This window comes from Muntiacus reevesi, chromosome 1 (genome assembly GCF_963930625.1).
Source record: "Muntiacus reevesi chromosome 1, mMunRee1.1, whole genome shotgun sequence".
Taxonomy (NCBI): Eukaryota; Metazoa; Chordata; class Mammalia; order Artiodactyla; family Cervidae; genus Muntiacus; species Muntiacus reevesi.
In genome coordinates this window covers 174,089,633-174,108,579 of record NC_089249.1, presented here as the reverse complement: position 1 = coordinate 174,108,579, position 18,947 = coordinate 174,089,633, and the positions used below count along the sequence as shown (strand labels likewise).

At 43.2% G+C, this 18,947-nt stretch overlaps 1 protein-coding gene across 2 annotated transcripts in view; it reads left to right on the top strand.

Annotated features, from left to right (window-relative positions):
* The first annotated feature begins 16,590 nt into the window (after positions 1–16,590).
* The window catches only part of ASB18 (ankyrin repeat and SOCS box containing 18), a 71,975-nt gene continuing 69,618 nt past the window's right edge, over positions 16,591–18,947 (top strand). For both annotated transcript variants that reach the window (XM_065917021.1, XM_065917022.1), the window contains exon 1: positions 16,591–16,823. In XM_065917021.1, coding sequence (XP_065773093.1) covers positions 16,619–16,823 — 205 coding nt within the window. In that variant the 5' untranslated portion in view covers positions 16,591–16,618. The remainder of the gene's footprint in view (positions 16,824–18,947) is intronic.

Sequence of the window (18,947 nt, the reverse complement as noted above, 5' to 3'; positions counted from 1 at the left end):
AACCTTATCTTCTGCATTGTGGGTAGATTCTTTACCATCTGAGCCATCAGGGAAGCCCACAGAGCTATTAAAACAATTCAAGTATTTCATGGCACCCGGCCAGGGCGACCTCAGCTTCGTTTTCACAAAACATATGCTTTTGCCTGTGGGTCTTTGCTGTTTGCAGTCCAGAGCCCAGAGGTCTTCTCCTTTGAACAGGAGGCGCCTGTTAGTGTTTTTGCCTAATTGACTTTGTTTTGGATGTATTGGTTCATTTAGTCCTTTTATAGTTGAGTCTTGCTGACTGGAAAACTATTCTCTCCCTTTTTATATTTTTATATAACTGTATATAAACTACATCTATTATGTGTTCTCTTATAAAAGAAATAGGTGCTCATTACAGAGAAAATATAATGCAGATGAGTGGACAGAGCAAAATAAAATACATCCTTCAAATCTTTAAATAAATAAACACAGAGTTTTCTTTTTTATACAAATATTGGATCACAGCATGCAATCAGTTTTGAAACCAAATTTTTACTTAACACTAAACTGTAAACAAATTTCCTTGCCATGAAATATCCTATCATCACAGATTTGCATAGCTCTATAGAATTCCACTGAATCAATGTACCATAATTTATTCAGCCAATTTCCTATTAATTGGATATTTGGGTTATTTCCAACTTGCAGGGGTTCATCAAGTGATCCCTCCCAAAGAAAAACTCCACCACAGAAATGGCTCCCAAGCCTCCAAATGGTAGTTTTTCAGCTTCTGCAATTTTTATATCTAGTAGCCACTGAGCGCGTGTTCTGGCCGTCTCCTCTGCCCCGTGGACCTGTGTTCCCCACACTCGCGCATGCGTGCTGAGTCCCTTCAGTCCTGTCCAACGCTATGCTACCCTATGGACTGGAGCCCGCCAGGCTCCTCTGTTCATGGGTTTCTCCAGGCAAGAATGCTGGAGTGGATTGCCGTGCTCTCTTCCAGGGACTCTTCCTGGCTCAGGGATCGAACCTGAGTCTCTGATGTCTTCTGCATCAGCAGGTGGGTTCTTTACCACTTGGGAAGCACCACTTGGGAAACCCCTCTGCACCTGTACCGCACTGCTAATCATTGTCACTTTGTATCATTACCTTCCAGGGAAGGTCCATCTTTTACATTTTTCTCAAAGTTTTTTAAAGTATTCTCATATATGTACAGTATTGGTTGGGGAGGTGATACTTCAGCATGATTACAAGAGTATCATTTCTACTATAGAAAAAAGAGAAAATCCAGATTTTAAAAAATAATTGTTTAGAGATGGCCACTGTTAACATTTGGAATCTGTCCTTTCAATCTTTCTCCATTCATATAATTTCATAAGTACTTCACCAAAAATAAAACCTGTAAGAATCTGCCTGCAATGCAGGAGACAGAGGAGACTCGGGTTGATCCCTGGGTTGAGAAAATCCCCTGGAGGAGGAAATGGCAACCCACTCCAGTATTCTTGCCTAGAAAATCTCATGGACAGAGGAGCCTGGCAGGCTACAGTCCATGGACTCGCAAAGAGTTGGAGAGGACTGAAGCGACCGAGCATGCACGCAGTATTTTTTCAGTTGATTCACTTGGATTTTCTAAATAACTGTATTATCTGCAAGTAATGGTTGCTCATTTTGATTTCTTTAATATTTATTGTTCTTTCTTTCTCCTAGTTGTCACATTGGCTAAGCTTCTTGAAGGGTGTAGAATACTGCTAGAGCTCCCCTTGGCCTCAGGCTTCCACACACCAAACCTTGTACTTATGTGATGCTTTTGGCCTCCTTCTAATCTTGTATCTTTCACTCTGGGGGCACTTTATTGGTATCTTTGGGAGAGAATTTGCTTGCCTGGCTTAGGCCTCTCTGGATTCACTTGAGATCTGCCCGTCTGAGAATAAGGGACTCTGTGGTCTCTCTGACTCTCTGGAACAGTCAATCCTCGTTGGGTGTGGGTGGGGAAAGTAGGGTCAGGGGCTTTGTACCTTGCCTAATTCAGGGATTGCTAGCAAGCTCCTCTGGTTTCAGATCTAAAACCACCGGCTTCAGTTGGCTTTCTCAGTAGTGAAGCTAACACTTTGAGTGGAATCTGTCTGATGCCTCCTCTCAGGTGATTCCAAAGTGAGACAAGGAAGATGTAATAACATGATACTGGCTTGCTATTTTGTTCTTAATGGTAGTAAAAACTAATCTCTGTTTTAGCATAAATATGAGGTAGGTTGGCGCTTTTAGAAAGATAATCTCTATCATGTAAGAAGGTATTCTTTGATCTAGTCTACTACAAGTTTTGATAAGAAACAGACACTGCATGTTATAAAATAGTTTTCATGTCTATTGAGATGATGTATGGTTTTCTCCTTTGACAGATTATGAGATAAAATTTACTAGTGAAAGTGGCTCAGTCGTGTATGACTCTTTGCGACCCCATGGACTATACAGTCCATGGAATTCTGTAAGCCAGAATACTGGTGTGGGTAGCCTCTCCCTTCTCCAGGGGATCTTCCCAACCCAGGAATCAAACCAGGGTCTCCTGCACTGCAGGTGGATTCTTTACCAATTGAGCTATCAGGGAAGCCCAAAACTTATTAGTAGATCTTTTTTTAAATAAATTTGGCAATCCTACAACAAACTCTACTTGGTCATATAAATTCTTTCAACACATTGCTGGATTTGATTTGCTGATGTTCTACATAGAATTTTTGCAATTATATTTGTAGTTGAAATTGGTCTAGTTTTGTTTTTATTGCTATGATTACTATCATGTTTTTTGTGTTTCACTTTGGCTTTTTGTGAATATTTCCTTGATTATTTTTAAACTTTTGTTGACAAAATTGATGTGCTGTGGTTTTCTGTTCCTGCCTTATTTAGTTTTTGTTTCTTTCTACCTGAAAAAAGTTACCCTTTTCATTAAGACTTTCAGACAAACTAAAATATATTTTCTTGAAGATTTAAAATTCTATTCCTTATCTAGTTATAGCCTCTTTTCTCCCAAGGTTATATATTTTTGCCTTCCTTTTGCTTTTTACTGATCTTACTAGAGATTTTTTTCATATCTTTTTTCAAAATAATGTTGAATTTTTAAATCACCTTCAGTTCAGTTCAGTTCAGTCACTCAGTCGTGTCTGACTCTTTGTGACCCCATGGACTGCAGTACACCAGGCTTCTTAACTTAAATTCTTAAATTCTGAAGTTAAACCATCTTAACTAATTTTTTTAAGTTATTCTATTTCATTATTTTCTAAATTTATTAGTTCTACTTGGTTTCTTGCTTTCTTGGTTTTATTTTTACATTACTTCTTTGTTGCTGAGAAGAATGCTTAATTCCTTTATCTGCCTTCTTTCTTAATACACAATAAAAGCATCAAAGGCTATGAATTTTCTTCTGAAAACAATATTAGCTGTCTCACATAAATGTTGACATACAGTGCCCTCATTGCCATTCATTTAAAACGATTTCTTACACTGATTTGATTTATCCTGTAACTTTTGAATTGTTCATAAAAAGTACTTATGTTTGTTTTAAATATCCAAGTGCTTTGACGACTTTGCCTATCAAAGACTACTGTTACATTTTCATTTTATCCACTTGCAGCCAGAGAATATAAATACATTCACTGGAAATGTATTACTATTTCTTTTATGTTCTAGGATATGAACACATGTCCATGTAACCCAGACATGTGAAAAGTCTATGTGCTGTTGATTTACATTCTATGAAATAAAATATGTATCTACTGCATCTGTGTATTTATCATATAAAAATAGACAGCATATCTACCCTGCCCAAGACCCTGGACAATTTCCTACTGATTTCTGTCCAGCTATTATCTTGGTTAGGAAGAGTTTTTCTTCTTCTCACACCATTATCCAGTTGCAAGTCACTTGCTCATTTTTCTACTGGACTGCCTGCCTTTTTTAAATAGATTTGTAAGCATTTTCTCTTCAGTGGGCTTGTGGGTACCCGGACCAATAAGAGTTAGCTTCTCACCTGTGACAGGTCACTGAGGGGAAGAGCAGAAGGGCTGGACAGTCCTGGAGACACCAAACATCATCCACACCAGGTGCTCATTGGCTGGCAGGCTGACCTTTGACACACGGGGTCTGGAAGGTGAGCTAAGGGACCCTTCTGCCCTGGATCAGTCCCCATGGAGCCTCCTGGGGTTGACAGGGGAGTCTTACTCCTGTCTGTCTGGGGGATTTCTCCACTCATCCTCCACCTCCCCCAAATCAGGTCATTTTCTGGTTTCAGAGTATGAAGGAACTCTCGACAAAAACTGCCCTGAATATTTCTGCCTGGTATCCGTTTCAGTTGCTTTTTTCTTTGCAATAGCCTACCGTTATCTTTTTTATATTATGAAGTATGATATATACAGAGAAAGTAAAAAGTGAAGTCACTCAGTTATGTCCAACTGTTTGAGATCCCATGGACTGTAGCCTACCAGGCTCCTCCATCCATGGAATTTTCCTGGCAAAAGTACTGGAGTGGGTTGCCATTTCCTTCTCCAGAGGATCTTCCTTACCCAGGATTCAAACCCCACATTGCAGGCAGATGCTTTACTGTCTGAACTACCAGGGAAGCTCTCTATATATATATCTGAAGCATATACAGAGAACTTCACACTAAACATACACACACTCGACTGCTCGATGGATCATCAGCAACACCCCTGTAACCACCGACCAGGTCAAGAAGTAAAACTTTACCTGAAATTTCCCACTTTCTCCCTCTTCTCTCTCCTGAAAAATCAATCACTATCTTGATTTACATCCCTGTAGTTTCCTTTCACCCATTTTCTAATCTTTATGTAAACAGTGTCACATGGAATTCACTCTTGTGTCGGGCAACTTTCATCTATTCAACATTGTGTTTGTGAAAGTCAAGCTCTGTTGCAGGTGACTGTGTAAATTCCCCTTCATCGCTGAATCCTTCCTGTTGTAGGAACACCATTTATTTATCCATTTTACTGTTAATGTACAATCCAACTGTTTCCAGTTTGAGGCATTCGGAGTGATGCTGTTAGGATCTTTCCTGAACATGATTTTTATGGGAATGTGCAAACATTTTTGTTGGGCATTTACCTGGGAGGGAGGTAAGTTTGTACCTAGATGTGCATGCTTCAACTTGAGTAAATAATCCGAGTTTTCTAAAGTGGTTGCACCAGCTTATGCCCTAGTAGTTTTTGGAAATTGCCTCACATCATCAAAATTAAATTGCAGGCATTCTGGAGGCAGTGTAGAGGTATTTCAGTGGGGCTTCAACTTGTATTTCTTGGGTAACTAATGAAAGTAAACAGCAAATAGATGGGGAAACAATGGAAATAGTGAGAGACTTTATTTTGGGGGACTCCGAAATCACTGCAGATGGTAAATACAGCCATGAAATAAAAAGATGCTTGCTCCTTGGAAGAAAAGCTATGACCAACCTAGACATCATATTAAAAAGCAGAGACATTACTTTACCAGCAAAGGTCCATCTAGCCAAGGCTATGGTTTTTCCAGTAGTCACTTATGGATGCAAGGGTTGGACTATAAAGAAAGCTGAGTGCTAAAGAATTGGTGCTTTTGAGCTGTGGTGTTGGAGAAGACTCTTGAGAGGCCTTTGGACTGCAAGGAGATCAAACCAGTCAATCCTAAAGGAAATCAGCCCTAAATATTCATTGGAAGGACTGATGTTGAAGCTGAAACTCCAATAATTTGGCCACCTGATGCAAAGAGCTGACTCATCGGATGACAGAGGATGAGATGGTTGGATGGCATCACAGACTCAATGGACATGAGTTTGAGTAAATTCTGGGAGTTGGTGATGGACAGGGAAGCCTGGCGTGCTGCAGCCCATGGAGTGTCAAAGAGTCAGACATGACTGAGTTACTGAACTGAACCGAATGAAAGCAAGGCCCTCGATGTTGATGTGCTGCTGCTAGGATACCCGCTATGGGGATGTGTCTGTGAAAGTCTCTGGGGTACGTTTACACTTGGTGGTCTCCCTTTTTCTAGTTGATTTGTAGGAATTCTTTATATAATCTGAAAGTGAGCACTTTGACATTTTGCAGATATCTTGCCCCATTTTTTTCTCACGAGATGATGCTTATGAAATATTTTCCAATTCCTTTCATAACTGAAGATCTGTTTCTGATTTCTCATCCATGACCATTAGATTGGCTGAAAATGAAGTTCCTTGAGACAGTATTTTCCCCTCAAAACTTTGTGGGGATTACTCTGTTCTGCTTTATTATTACATGAAGAAAACTGTTACCAATTGGGTAATGTGTGTTTTCTACTATAAACCTGTAAGAGTTGTTCCTTTTTCCTTGAAATGCCAAAATGCCATTGGAATACGTTCAGGCATATTTCTAAATATCTTTTCAAAAAGTCTCTTGAAGGATACTTTAAATACAATTTAATCTTTTATTTTTAAAGATGATTAAAGAGAATTTTAATTTGGAGAAGAGATATTCTTCGGCTCAGGAAACTTATCATAGCCCATTTTTTTGTTATGGACTACTCTAATACTGAGTTGGCCAAAATATTCATTCTGGTTTTTTGAAAAATTGTATGCAAAAATCAAACTAACTTTTTGGCCAACCCAATAAACTGGAATAGACGGGGTGGCTTAAAAAACTTATTGCTCACAGCTCTGGAGGCTGGGAAGTCCAAGATCAAGATGCTGACAAAGTAGTGTCATTCTGAAGCCTCTCTTCTGGTTTGTAGGGGGCCGCCACCTCACCGTGTGCTTACATGGCCTTCCCTCTGTGTGCCCAGGGAGAGCGGTTCTTCTACAAGGACACCAGTTTTATCAGATCAGCCCTGATGCACACTCAGCACCTCATTGAACCTAAGCCACCTGTTTAAAGGCCCTGTCCCCACCAGAGTCACATAAGCGATTAGGGCTTCAACATATGGGTTTCGTTGGGGACACAATTCAGTCCACAGCAGAACTTACTTTGTATTATTTCTTTGTTTACATGTTATATTCTCTCTGCTCCTATTTCTCCTAAGATATAATGAAATTCCTGAATTTGTCTTCAATGTTACTTTTCTTTATATGTCTCTTTTTGTCCCCTTTATAGTCTGAGCATGAGAAATTTTCTGTCTGGTCTTTTAAATCACTGATCTGATTTTCTGCAATCTCCAATCACTGTCTCCATTTCATTTTAAGACTTAAAGTAATGGTTTTCATCTCAGAGCAATCTTCCTTGATCTCCTTTTTTCCATATACACAATGTTCATCTAGATTCTCAGTGGCACCATGAATCAGAGATTTTCTCAAATTTTCTCTCGTTTCATGCAGCAACTGTTTCATAAAGAGACATTTGCTCTGATGACTTAAAATAACCTATCCTTTTGCTCCTCTGAATCAGAGTTTGTGTTGGTTTATCCTTGGGTGGGGAAGGAGAGAGGAAAGAATGAGATTTGTGGCTTTCTAAAAACAGTAGTTCAGGTGGAGGAATAATTACATATTATTTCATAGCAAATTACCCCCAAAACCTAACCGCATAAAGCAACAAGCACTTATGATTTTTCAGTCTCTGTGGATCAGGAATCCGGGCATGATTCATTGGAGGAGGCTCAGCTCAAAGCTTCTCATGAGGTTGCTGTCGTATCAAGACTCAACGAGGCAGGCGATTCCACTGCCAGGCCCCGTCAGTGCCAGTCGGCAGCCTCAGAATATCCACTTTCAAGTTCAGTCACCTGGGACCCTCCAGGATGCTGCCTCATCACGAGGAAGCTGGCTTCCTCCAGCAGGAGCAGCTTGAGAGGGAGAGATACAGCATCCAGAACAGAAGCTACAGGCCCTCTGTGACCTAACCTCCAAAGCCAAGCCATCCCCTCTGCTGTACCGTGTCGATTAGGACCAGGTCGCCAAGTCCACACTCGAGGGGAGGGGATGATGCAGCGTGTGGAGATCAGAGATGGGTCAGCAGGGCCATCTCCCAAGTTGCCCACTACAGTTGCATAGACCATGGACCGTGTGTATCCCTGAGGTCAAAGATTTTCAGACCCAGACTAGAGAAGTGTGTGTGTGCTAAGTCGCTTCAGTCATGTCCAGCCCTTTGCAACCCCGTGGACTGTAGCCCACCAGGCTCCTCTCTCCATGGGATTCTCCAGGCAAGAACACTGGAGTGGGTTGCCATGCCCTCCCCCAGGGGATCTTCCAGACCCAGGGATCGAACCCGCGTCTCTTATGTCTCCTCTATTGACAGGCGAGTTCTTTATGACTAGCGCCCCGAGAAGACACAGTTTAACCTTACAGACATGGTGCTTTTCCATAACAGATTTGAGTAGCCTTGGAAAGAATCAGTCACAGGCATAGCCTGGAGCTTCACCAGTGGGCAGAGTGTTTCCTTCCAGGCTTTTGTTCATTTGTTTTGTCTCATTTTTTAACGTACGAAGTGAAACTGAAAGTGTTAGTCACTCAGTCATGTCCGACTCTTTGCCATCCCATGGACTGTAGCCCGCCAGGCTCCTCTGTACATGGAATTCTCCAGGCAAGAATACTGGAGTGGGTAGCCATGCCTTCCTCCAGGGGATCATCCTGACCCAGGGACTGAACTTCCATCTCCTGCATTGCAGGCAGATTCTTTCCCACCTGAGCCACCAGGGAAGCCCCTTTTAACAGAACCATCTGGAATGGCCGGTGCTATGCTCCCTTCTGAAACATGCATGACTGAAACTGGAAGGCCATCAGAATGTAACTGAGATGCTGATGTTCTCAGGGCACCCGGAGGGGCTCGGGGCCCTTCCCCAACCTGCAGAAGAGGCAAGACCCACCGCACACTCAGCCCGGGGCTCCTCTCCACTCACACCTGTGGTGAGCTGGCCCACCCTTCCTCGGTCTTGCCTGCCCTGTTTCTCAAAGAGATTCCTCCACACTTTTGTTGTGGAGAGGCACTTCGTGCTTAACTTCAACCAGATACACATCTGCACTTTTCTCCCTTTGCTTTATTTCCAAGACTATCTAAGATGGGAGGGCTTCAAACCTGAAAGCAGGTTACAGACTTTGCCTCTGCATCCTTGAATTGGTCAAGGTCAGACCAGGGGTACACAGACGGCTTTGCTCCATCAGGTTGATTTGCTATTTATTTCTTTTTGGCTGCGTTGGTTCTTAAGTTCCTGAGCTCCGGATCTTCATCACATCATGAAGGGTCTTTCGCTGTGGTGCACGGACTCTCTAGATGTGGCTCACGGGCTCCAGGGCACTCGGGTTCAGCAGATGTGGCATGTGGGGTTTCAGTTCCTGACCAGGGATTGAACCTGCCACTTCTGCACTGCAAGGCAGATTTTTAACCCCTGGACCACCAGGGAAGTCCCTATCAGGTGGATTTTAACTTTTAGCCCTCAGAAGTCAAACTTTCCACCTTACAATATTGTGGCTTGATAGGTGATGCCCTGTCTCCCCCCGCCGACATCAGTGACACCCACAGTTAGCTGGGTCACTCTTGAAAAACCGTGACCCTGGTGGTCTCGGCTCAGCAAGGCGTCTCTTGATCAGGAGAACGCCCTCTAGCCACTCGAGATTATTTCAAAGCACTTGCCGTTCTTCCTTTATCCAGTTCCCACCCACGTCACAGTCGCTCCTGGGTCTTTGCTTGCAAAGTCCTTTTAATGTTCCCCGTCCCTGCCTCAGTCCTTGGTCCTCTTTACTTCCCTCCCATCCCTTCCCCATCTTTTGTCACAAGACTGCATCTCAAAAGAAAGAGCAAAATAGAAAAGAAGGAGGAGGATGAAGCTACCGGGAGGGCAGATTTGGGCCCAGCGGGGGTCTGAATGCAAAGAATGGCCACACAGTTCTGAAGGGCACACCCCAACCCCTGCATCTGCATCCTGGCTCCACCGCTTAGCTGTGCGCCCACCAGGAAGTCACTTCACTAGGCCATGATGATGAGAGCCCCTGCCTCGCAGGATGGTGGAGAGAAGAGGTGTTCGTATGTGTAGCATCTTTAGAAGACTGCCTCATGTACAGCAGGACTGTATAAGAAGTACACAGTATATACTGTATTATATACATATGCTACACTTTTTAGTATATTCTATACCATATACTGCAGTATATAGTATATTATATACCATATACTACAGTTTTTAGTATATTTATTTTTTGGGGCTCCAAAATCACTGCAGATGGTGATTGCAGCCATGAAATTAAAAGATGTTTACTCCTTGGAAGGAAAGTCGTGACCAACCTAGATAGCATATTAAAAAGCAGAGACATTACTTTGCCAACAAAGGTTCGTCTAGTCAAGGCTATGGTTTTTCCAGTGGTCATGTACGGATGTGAGAGTTGAACTGTGAAGAAAGCTGAGCGCTGAAGAATTGATGCTTTTGAACTGTGGTGTTAGAGAAGACTCTTGACAGTCCCTTGGACTGCAAGGAGATCCAACCAGTCCATCCTGAAGGAGATAAGTCCTGGGTGTTCATTGGAAGGACTGATGCTGAAGCTGAAACTCCAATACTTTGGCCACCTCATGTGAAGAGTTGACTCATTGGAAAAGACCCTGATGCTGGGAGGGATTGGGGGCAGGAGGAGAAGGGGACAACAGAGGATGAGATAGCTGGATGGCATTACTCACTCGATGGACATGAGTTTGGGTAAACTTCAGGAGTTGGTGATGGACAGGGAGGCCTGGTGTGCTGCGATTCATGGGGTTGAAAAGAGTCGGACACGACTGAGTGACTGAACTGAACTGAACTGATACCACATACTACAGTATATAGTATATTCTATACCACATACTACAATACTTACTGAGCTTCCCTGATAGCTCAGTTGTTAAAGAATCTGCCTGCAGTGCAGGAGACCTGGCTCAATTGCTGGGTCAGGAAGATCCGCTGGAGAAGGGATAGGCTACCCACTCCAGTATTCTTGGGCTTCCCTGGTGACTCAGCTGGTTAAGAATCAGTCTGCAATGCAGGAGACCTGGGTTCGATTCTACTAACTAGTTGTGTCAATAGAAATAGAAATTAACTATTTCTTGAAAGTTAGGTAGAACTCATCAGAGGAACTATCTGGAACTGGGTTTAGGGGAGAGGTAAAGAATCTGCCTGCAATGCAGGAGACCTGGGTTCAATCCCTGGGTCTGGAAGATTTCCTGGAGAAGGGAAAGGCTACCCACTACAATATTCTAGCCTGGAGAATTCCATGGACCAAACAGACATAGACTATACAAGAATCGGACACGACTGAGTGACCGTCACTTCACAGTATATAGTATAGTATATTCTCAGCATATCAAGAAGTGTCTGGCATATATGAGAGGTCAAAAAGTGTTTATTGATGGGGGAATAAATTGGGAATTTGGAATAAACAAATATACTATACATAAAGTAGATAAACAACAAGGACCTACAATATATAGCATAGGGAACTATATTCAATATCTGTAATAACTTAAAATGGAAAAGAATCTGAAAAAGAATAGGTATAGATATTTTATTATTATTGTTCAACACTAAGTTGTGTCCAATTGCTTGCAACCCCATGGACTGCAGCACACCAGGCTCCTCTATCCTTCACTATCTCCTAGAGTTTGCTCAAATTCATGTTCATTGAGTCAGTGATGCTATCTAACCATCTCATCTTCTGCCACTGTCCCCTTCTCCTCCTGCCTTCAATTTTTCCCAGCATCAGGGTCTTTTCCAATGAGGTGGCTCTTTGCATCAGGTGGTCAAAGTATTGGAGTTTCAGCTTTAGCATCAGTCCTTCCAATGAATACTGAGGGTTGATTTCCTTTAGGATTGACTGGTTTGATCTCCTTGCAGTCCAAGGAACTCTCAAGAGTCTCCTCCAGCACCACTATTTGAAAGCATCAATTCTTTAGCGCTCAGCCTTCTTTACCGTCCAGATAAGCCTCGGGCTGGTGAGTCCACTGGGTTAGGTAGTGAGATTTGAGCCAAGAGCACTTGAGGGCTGACCTTCAAGGAACCTGAGTGTGGAAGGAGTTCTTCAGGACTTAAGAGTTTAGCAAGGGCCTTTCAAGCTCAAAGGAGCACTCAGTCTCAGAAGTGGACCCATTTCACAGTGGAATTATGCCACGGTCACTCTGAGTTAACCTGGCTATGCCTGGCGCTTGTCCCTGACCTGAAGTCACAATGGGGTCTGCATATATGCAACTGACCATTTTCCTAAACCATGACCTTCTGCTGGCAACCAACTTATTGAATTTCCTCCTAAGCGAGGCTGAGACTAAATTAGACCCACACTGTTTCCATTTATTCATCAGGCATTGTTGTCTTGCTGCACAATAGTTCAAGATCAGGAGTATTGATAGAGAAAAACTTCCAAGGCTGGTGGTCTCAAAGACATTATATTCGTCTCTCTGCACAGTTATACCAAGCTCATCAGATGCAAATTGCGTGATGCAAGAAATTTTAGATAACATTTATATTCTTCTATGAGGATCTGTGTTATTAGTCTTCATCTAACCAGACTTGTACACACAACTTGATGTAAGCCACATACAATATATCACTGAAACCCATAAGTCATGGTTGTTCAGTTGCTCAGTCATGTCCGACTCTTTGCAATCCCATGAACTGCAGCACACCAGGCTTCCCTGTCCTTCATCATCTCCTGGACTTTGCTCAAACTCATGTCCATTGAGTTGGTGATGCCATCCAACCATCTCATCCTCTGCCATTCCCTTCTCCTCCAGCCTTCAGTCTTTCCCAGCATGAGGGTATTTTCTTGATACTGGGAAAGATCATGAATCATGGTACCCTCTGATGATTATTTAAACCTCCAAGTGGAACATGAAGCGACATTTAACTCATCCAGAGAAAGCCAGGATCTCTCTACCATTGATTGCTTAAATATATGCCATACCTTTCAAGGACAGTTGGTGAAGGAGAAAGTCAAATACAAGATTTCCAAGAAGTTCAAGGGGAAATATTGGTACTTGGTCCCTTCCTCCTCAAATGATGGCTCAACCCGTGGGGGACTGAGGCATGGTGAGCAGTTGGGGATCCCATGAACTAATCAAAAAAGGAAAGACAAACAGAAATCAGAACATTCTACAATGAAATAAAGAAATTCGTGTTGCCTTAAATATAATTTGTGTTAGTTACATTTCAATTCCTAATTTATACATAGCAGGTTGATAAAGAATTACATTATAACAAAATTAGCCAGAATAATTAGCATAGTATATGTGCTACTGATTAAACACCCAGCAGATAGCTTGATAATTAAGAGCAGTGAGTGCCATATTTTGAGGCTTTGTCATCTTATTATCTGCCTAACAAGTGCTTCATCTTTACCTCCCTTCTGATTTGAAGTTTGATAGCAATCTCTAATAATCCTCATTTTATTTCTTTAAGTCACCTTACCCAAATTCCGATCAATTTCCTGTGATCACTACATTTCCTCTCTTTGTATTGACACAAATGAGCTGGTGTTAAATTTCTTTCCAAATGTAAGGCATCTGATGCTACAAAGCATATGTGTTTGGAATTTCAGATTTAAAATCTCTTGCAAAACCCATCATTCTTTGGTTGGAGAAAGAACCAGAGGCCAACCACAGACTCTGCAAGTTAGTCAGACATCTGAATACAGATTCCCAGAGTTCACTTCTCCTTTCCAGGCAGAGCCCCATTGCCAGAGATTCCAGCAACGTCTCCATCAGGGTCCATCAGCAGCCCCTCATGTGGTCCTGCCTGGTTTCTCTGAAGACCCTAGCCCATGGTGCCACTGTTCCTCTGCTCGAGGAGTCTGGGGTCAGCTGCTATCCTTTTAACATTCAGCAAGATTTTCTAATAGAAGACCAGAGTTCAATTACCAAAGAATGGAAGGCTTAGAGAGTTGACTCACATTCTTTGTCCTATGTCTGTTGCATCTCTTTCAACCAATACCAGGATGTGTTCATGATTTTAAAGGCAGAGTGAACACACTACCTACATCAACCAGGAATACTTTCAGCTGCAAGTCACAGAAAACACATGAAGAGTACTTAAGGAATAAAGACAGGAAGTCTGGAAATTGGCAGCCTGAGGCTGGGACAAAGGTTCAGAAATGTCATGAAGGAACCATCTGTCTTACCCCCTCTTTCTGTTCCACCCACCTGAGTATGTTGAGACTTCATCTCATGTCTGTCCCCTCATGGCTGTAATATGGCTGCCACAGCTCTATACATCATGTCCACGTTCAAGGAGAGAAGAAAGAGAGAGGAAAGAAGCGCCAGCCACTACCTCCCCTTTCAATCAGGAAAGCAAAAAACTTCCCAGATGCACCAGAGAAGATCATGCCTGCTCTTACTGGCCACAATTGTGTTACAAGGGAGGCTAAGAAGTCTAGTAGCTAGCAAAGGAGACTAGGGCAGATATTGCTGACTAAGATGAACATAATTAATCACCAGGGGCCAGGCCCGTTATCACAACAAAGAAAACCCAGGCTTTTTAGGTAGGAGGAAGGAGAACAAATATTGGGTAGGAAGTCCAGGACTGGCTCCTCAAATACAGATGTAGACGTGTCAAGGAAAAGCATCAGCATATGGAACAGAAGTTGCAAAGTCCTGCAGAGAAGCTGAGAGGAGAGGGGTGTGTTATTCAGGGTTCTCCAGAGAAACAGAAGCAAGAGAATGCGGAGGGACTGTGTGTGTATATATATAGCCTTAAAATAAAGATACACAGGATTTATTTTTTAAGAAATCAACTCACATAACTGCGGCAACTAGTGAGTCCAAAACCTGAAGGGTAGGTCAGCAGGCTGGAGACCCAGGAAGAGCTGCAGATCTAGTCCAAAGGCTATCTGCTAGCAAAATCCCTTCTTGCTTGGTGGCATCAGTGTTTGTTCTATGAAGGTCTACAGCTGATTGGATGAAGCCCACTCAAGTTATGAAGGGTCATCTACTTTACTCAAAGTACACCAACTTAAACATTAATCTTATCAAAAAAAACCTCACAGGAACATTCAGAACATGTTTGACCAGGTATCTGGGGTAGCATGGCCCAGCCAGGTTCACACATAAAATTAACCATCACACAGGGAGACAGAAAAAAAAGAGGTGGCAAGACTGAGACACAAGTTGAAGGGGTCTCTATAAAAGCCATATGAGTACATACGTACATACTGGGTTGGCCAAAAATTAGTTCAGATTTTTCCGCAAAATTTTATGTATGGGTTTCCCAGGTGGTGCAGTGGTAAAGAACCCACTTGCCAATGCAGGAGACACAAGAGATGTGGGTTCAATCCCTGGGTCAGGAAGAATTCCCTGGAGGAGGAAATGGCAACCCACTCCAGTATTCTTGCCTGGAAAATCCCACGGACAGAGGAGCCTGGTGGGCTACAGTCCATGGGGTCGGCACAGAGTTGGACACGACTGATCACAATACCAATATATGTATAACTGAATCACTCTGTGTGCCCCAGAATCTACCACAACATCATAAACCAACTACATTTCAACTGAAAAACTATGCTTAATTTTTTAAATTTTAAATATAGAAAAAAAAAAAAAACTAGGTGAGGGCAGAGAAGATATATCACTGGAGGGCACAAACTTGCAACCAGTGAATAAGTAAGTCCTGGAGATCTAGCGCACAGGATGGTGATAATAGACAACAGTGCTATATATGAACACCAAACTTTCTAAGAGGTTCAAAAAACTTAAATATCTACACCACAAAAAAAGAAAAAAACTTGCAATTCTGTAACATGACAGAGGTGTCAGCTAACAGTACAATGACAATCGTATCACAATATGTAAATGCATCAAGTGAAGATGACCTACACCTTAAATTTGCACAGTATTATGTGTTTGGTATATTCCAATTTTTAACGTAAGCAAAAATTGACTTTTAAGCTAAATGGCCCAGCCGGGGCCCCTCAGATCATCAGAGTACCCAGGCACCATTGGAGTAGCTGAGTTTTGTGCCCAGGTTGATGGAGGAGATACAGGACAACTAGAGACAGAGGTTATGGTGGGGGGAAAGCCCCCTATCCCCAAGGAATGCACAGAGACCAACATCAGTGCCTTGCACTTCCATTGGGCATGGAATTGGATGCTTTAAGCCGAGGTTAGCATCCTTAAGAAGTACAGAGGCTGCCACTCACACTTAGGTTACTCGTCTGTGTTCACTTATGTGACAACCTTGTCTTCTCCGGACCAGCCAGTCCATCTCTGAATTTAGAAACCAAAGAGTTCCCTGCATTCTCCTCAGTTTCAAGTCAGGTCAATTTATAGTCAACCAGACTCTCTATTTAGATGAAGTGAAGAGCTACAGTGGTGTATTAATAGAACGTTAGAAAATGTTCCTTTCAACAGCACAGATATTTGCAAGCCCAATCTTAAGGATTTTAAACATTCAGGACAGAGTCTCACTTTGACAAAAGAAGATGTTGATCAGCAGTGCCCAGGACAGCTCGGCTTTTTACAACCATGTGCTCTCTGCTTCTCCCACTCACAGACGCCTTTACTGGCCCCCTCTCTAGGATCCTATGGGAGGCCTTGGGGAGGTTAATTCCCGTCTCCCTGTGGAAGGGAGGGGAGGGCTGCTGGCCGGTGGCCAGCCCCCGGGGCTGCAGCTGACCGTTTCTTCTATTTATAGGCACACCCACAGCCCTGGACACACAGCTGCTGGCTTTGGACTCAGTTGAGAAGAACGATTTGGTTAACACACAGGCGACAGTACAATGTCGATCTCTGATCGCCTTCCCGATTACCCGGTCAACTCAGATTTCGTAAGGAAATTAAAGTCAGCCCTGGAAGGCGGGGATGAGGCGAGACTGAGGGACTTGATCTGCGCTGACGTTCGGCACGTGGACGCCGTGATAGAACTGGCCAACGACGACTGGATGAAGGACCCCTCCGCCCCGCTGCCCCCCGGGGTGCTCGTAGGTAACCGCCGCCTATCTGCTGGGTTCCCCACTGTGCACGCGCAAGGGGTGGGCTTTGGAGTGTGGAGGGCGGATGGTTGAAACAGGAGAACGATACATGGCCAGCTCTGTGATTACTATTTATAAACATACGTACATGCTGCCTGTATTGTGTATACATATATGTACATAGCATATACCTGTGTGTATATACAGTATGTATCATAGTATATAGCTAATGTCATAGTATGTATACACATATTTACTATGTATATACACAGTATTCATATACATATACTAGGTTGGCCAAAAAGTTCCTTCAAGTTTTTCCATGGCATCTTAGGGAATAAATAATATATATAGGTACCATGTATATGAATATATATAGTATACATACAGATAGATATACATATAAGGTATACTATAAGTATATACATGTTATATATATATATTTACATATACTATGCACACATACGTATGTGTGTGTTAGCCGCTCAGTCGTGTCCGACTCTTCAACCCCAAGGACTGTAGCCCGCCAGGCTCCTCTGTCCATGGAATTCTCTAGGTAAGAATACTGGAGCGAGTTGCCATTCCCTTCTCCAGGGAATCTTCCCAACCCAGAGTTCAAACCCAGGTCTCTCACATTACAGACAGATTCATTAACATCTGAGCCACCAGGGAAGTCCTTATACATATGCACACACACAGACACACACAGTATATATCTGTGTGTTACACAGGCAATAATTAAAGCAATACAAAAAGTTTAAAAAGAGAAAAATTAAACTATGGCGTCAGCATCCCAGCACAGGGCCTCTTCTCATTTCCCCACTCTTTTTCTGAGCTAGCCTGTTTGCATGTGTAAGTTCCCTTGACTTACGTTCATGGGGTAGATATAGTTTTGTGCTCGGCTCTATTGAGTTAATACACCTAAAGTGTTTGCCATGTTGCTACCTGGTCTTCTTAATTTCAATCACCTATTGAGGTGATTAACCACGAAATACTTAAACCAAATTCCTGCAAGAAGGGACTGTGCGTTTACATTTTTACTATCAATAATACTGTAATTAATGTCTTTATTAGCATTCATATGCTTTTTTTCTTATTCAGGGTTGTGTCCTTAGGATAAATTCTTAGGAGCAGTATTCCTGGGACAAGAATAAATTTTCCAAATTGTTCTCTGAAAGGATTTCTATTCCGTCAGTGAGAGTGTGTGTCACGTCCCACCCTGAACATTACGGGTGATTAATACTCACATTTAAATCTCCAATTTAGCCGGCGTACCCTGGCCCTTCTCTCATGCTTACTCACCCGCCCTCTCTTTACTGCTCAGGACTGTTTTATCCACAGGATTTGGGTTTTCTTTGCAGACCTGTTCACATGTGACTTGTCTAGTCAGGTCCTTGGGTGACAGCTCCTCATGTCTTTATATCTTTTTTGACATCTTGTGGGTCTCCTTCATAGATATAATACCGTTGTCACACTTGCTGAAAATATTTTCACTGACCTGAGATCAACTTTTAATTGCACCAGGCTGCTTCCCAGCTTGTCAAGTGTGCCCTCGGCAAGTCTGTCTTGACTCCTAAGGGATGTGCATGGCTCCCCTCCCCACAGGAGACATTCTTTCCCAACATGCGTGTGTGAGTGCAAACACATGTGTACCGTTGCATGCACGTGTGCCATCACACACACACAAACACGTGCTCACTCATGCAGGCAGGGCACCAAAAGGGAGCACACTTGGGCCCTTGGCGCTGGCGAGTGGAGCTGTAATGATGAAGGGCAAGATCGGAGCCTGGCACTTCCGGGCATGATCAGAACCTGGCGCTTCCGGGCAAGATTGGAGCCTGGCGCTTCCGGGCAAGACCGGAGCCTGGCACTTCCGAGGGGGTGGTCATCCCTCTGCTCCTCCCTCCCCCAGCCTCCTCACCCCTCCACCACCTCCCGTCCCCTGTGCTGCCTTTCACTGGGGATATAAGCAACCTGCAGAAGGCTTTAGGGAGAAACCAGCTCCTGCTTCTTCTTTTCCTCGGTGTTTCTGATACCTGGGCGCCAGTCAGGGCGAGGGCCTAGCAACCGTGTGCCCAGAGAGCACTCCGCCTCTGTTCCGACCTTAGCTCTGCCTGGATGGGGCGGGTCCTCACCG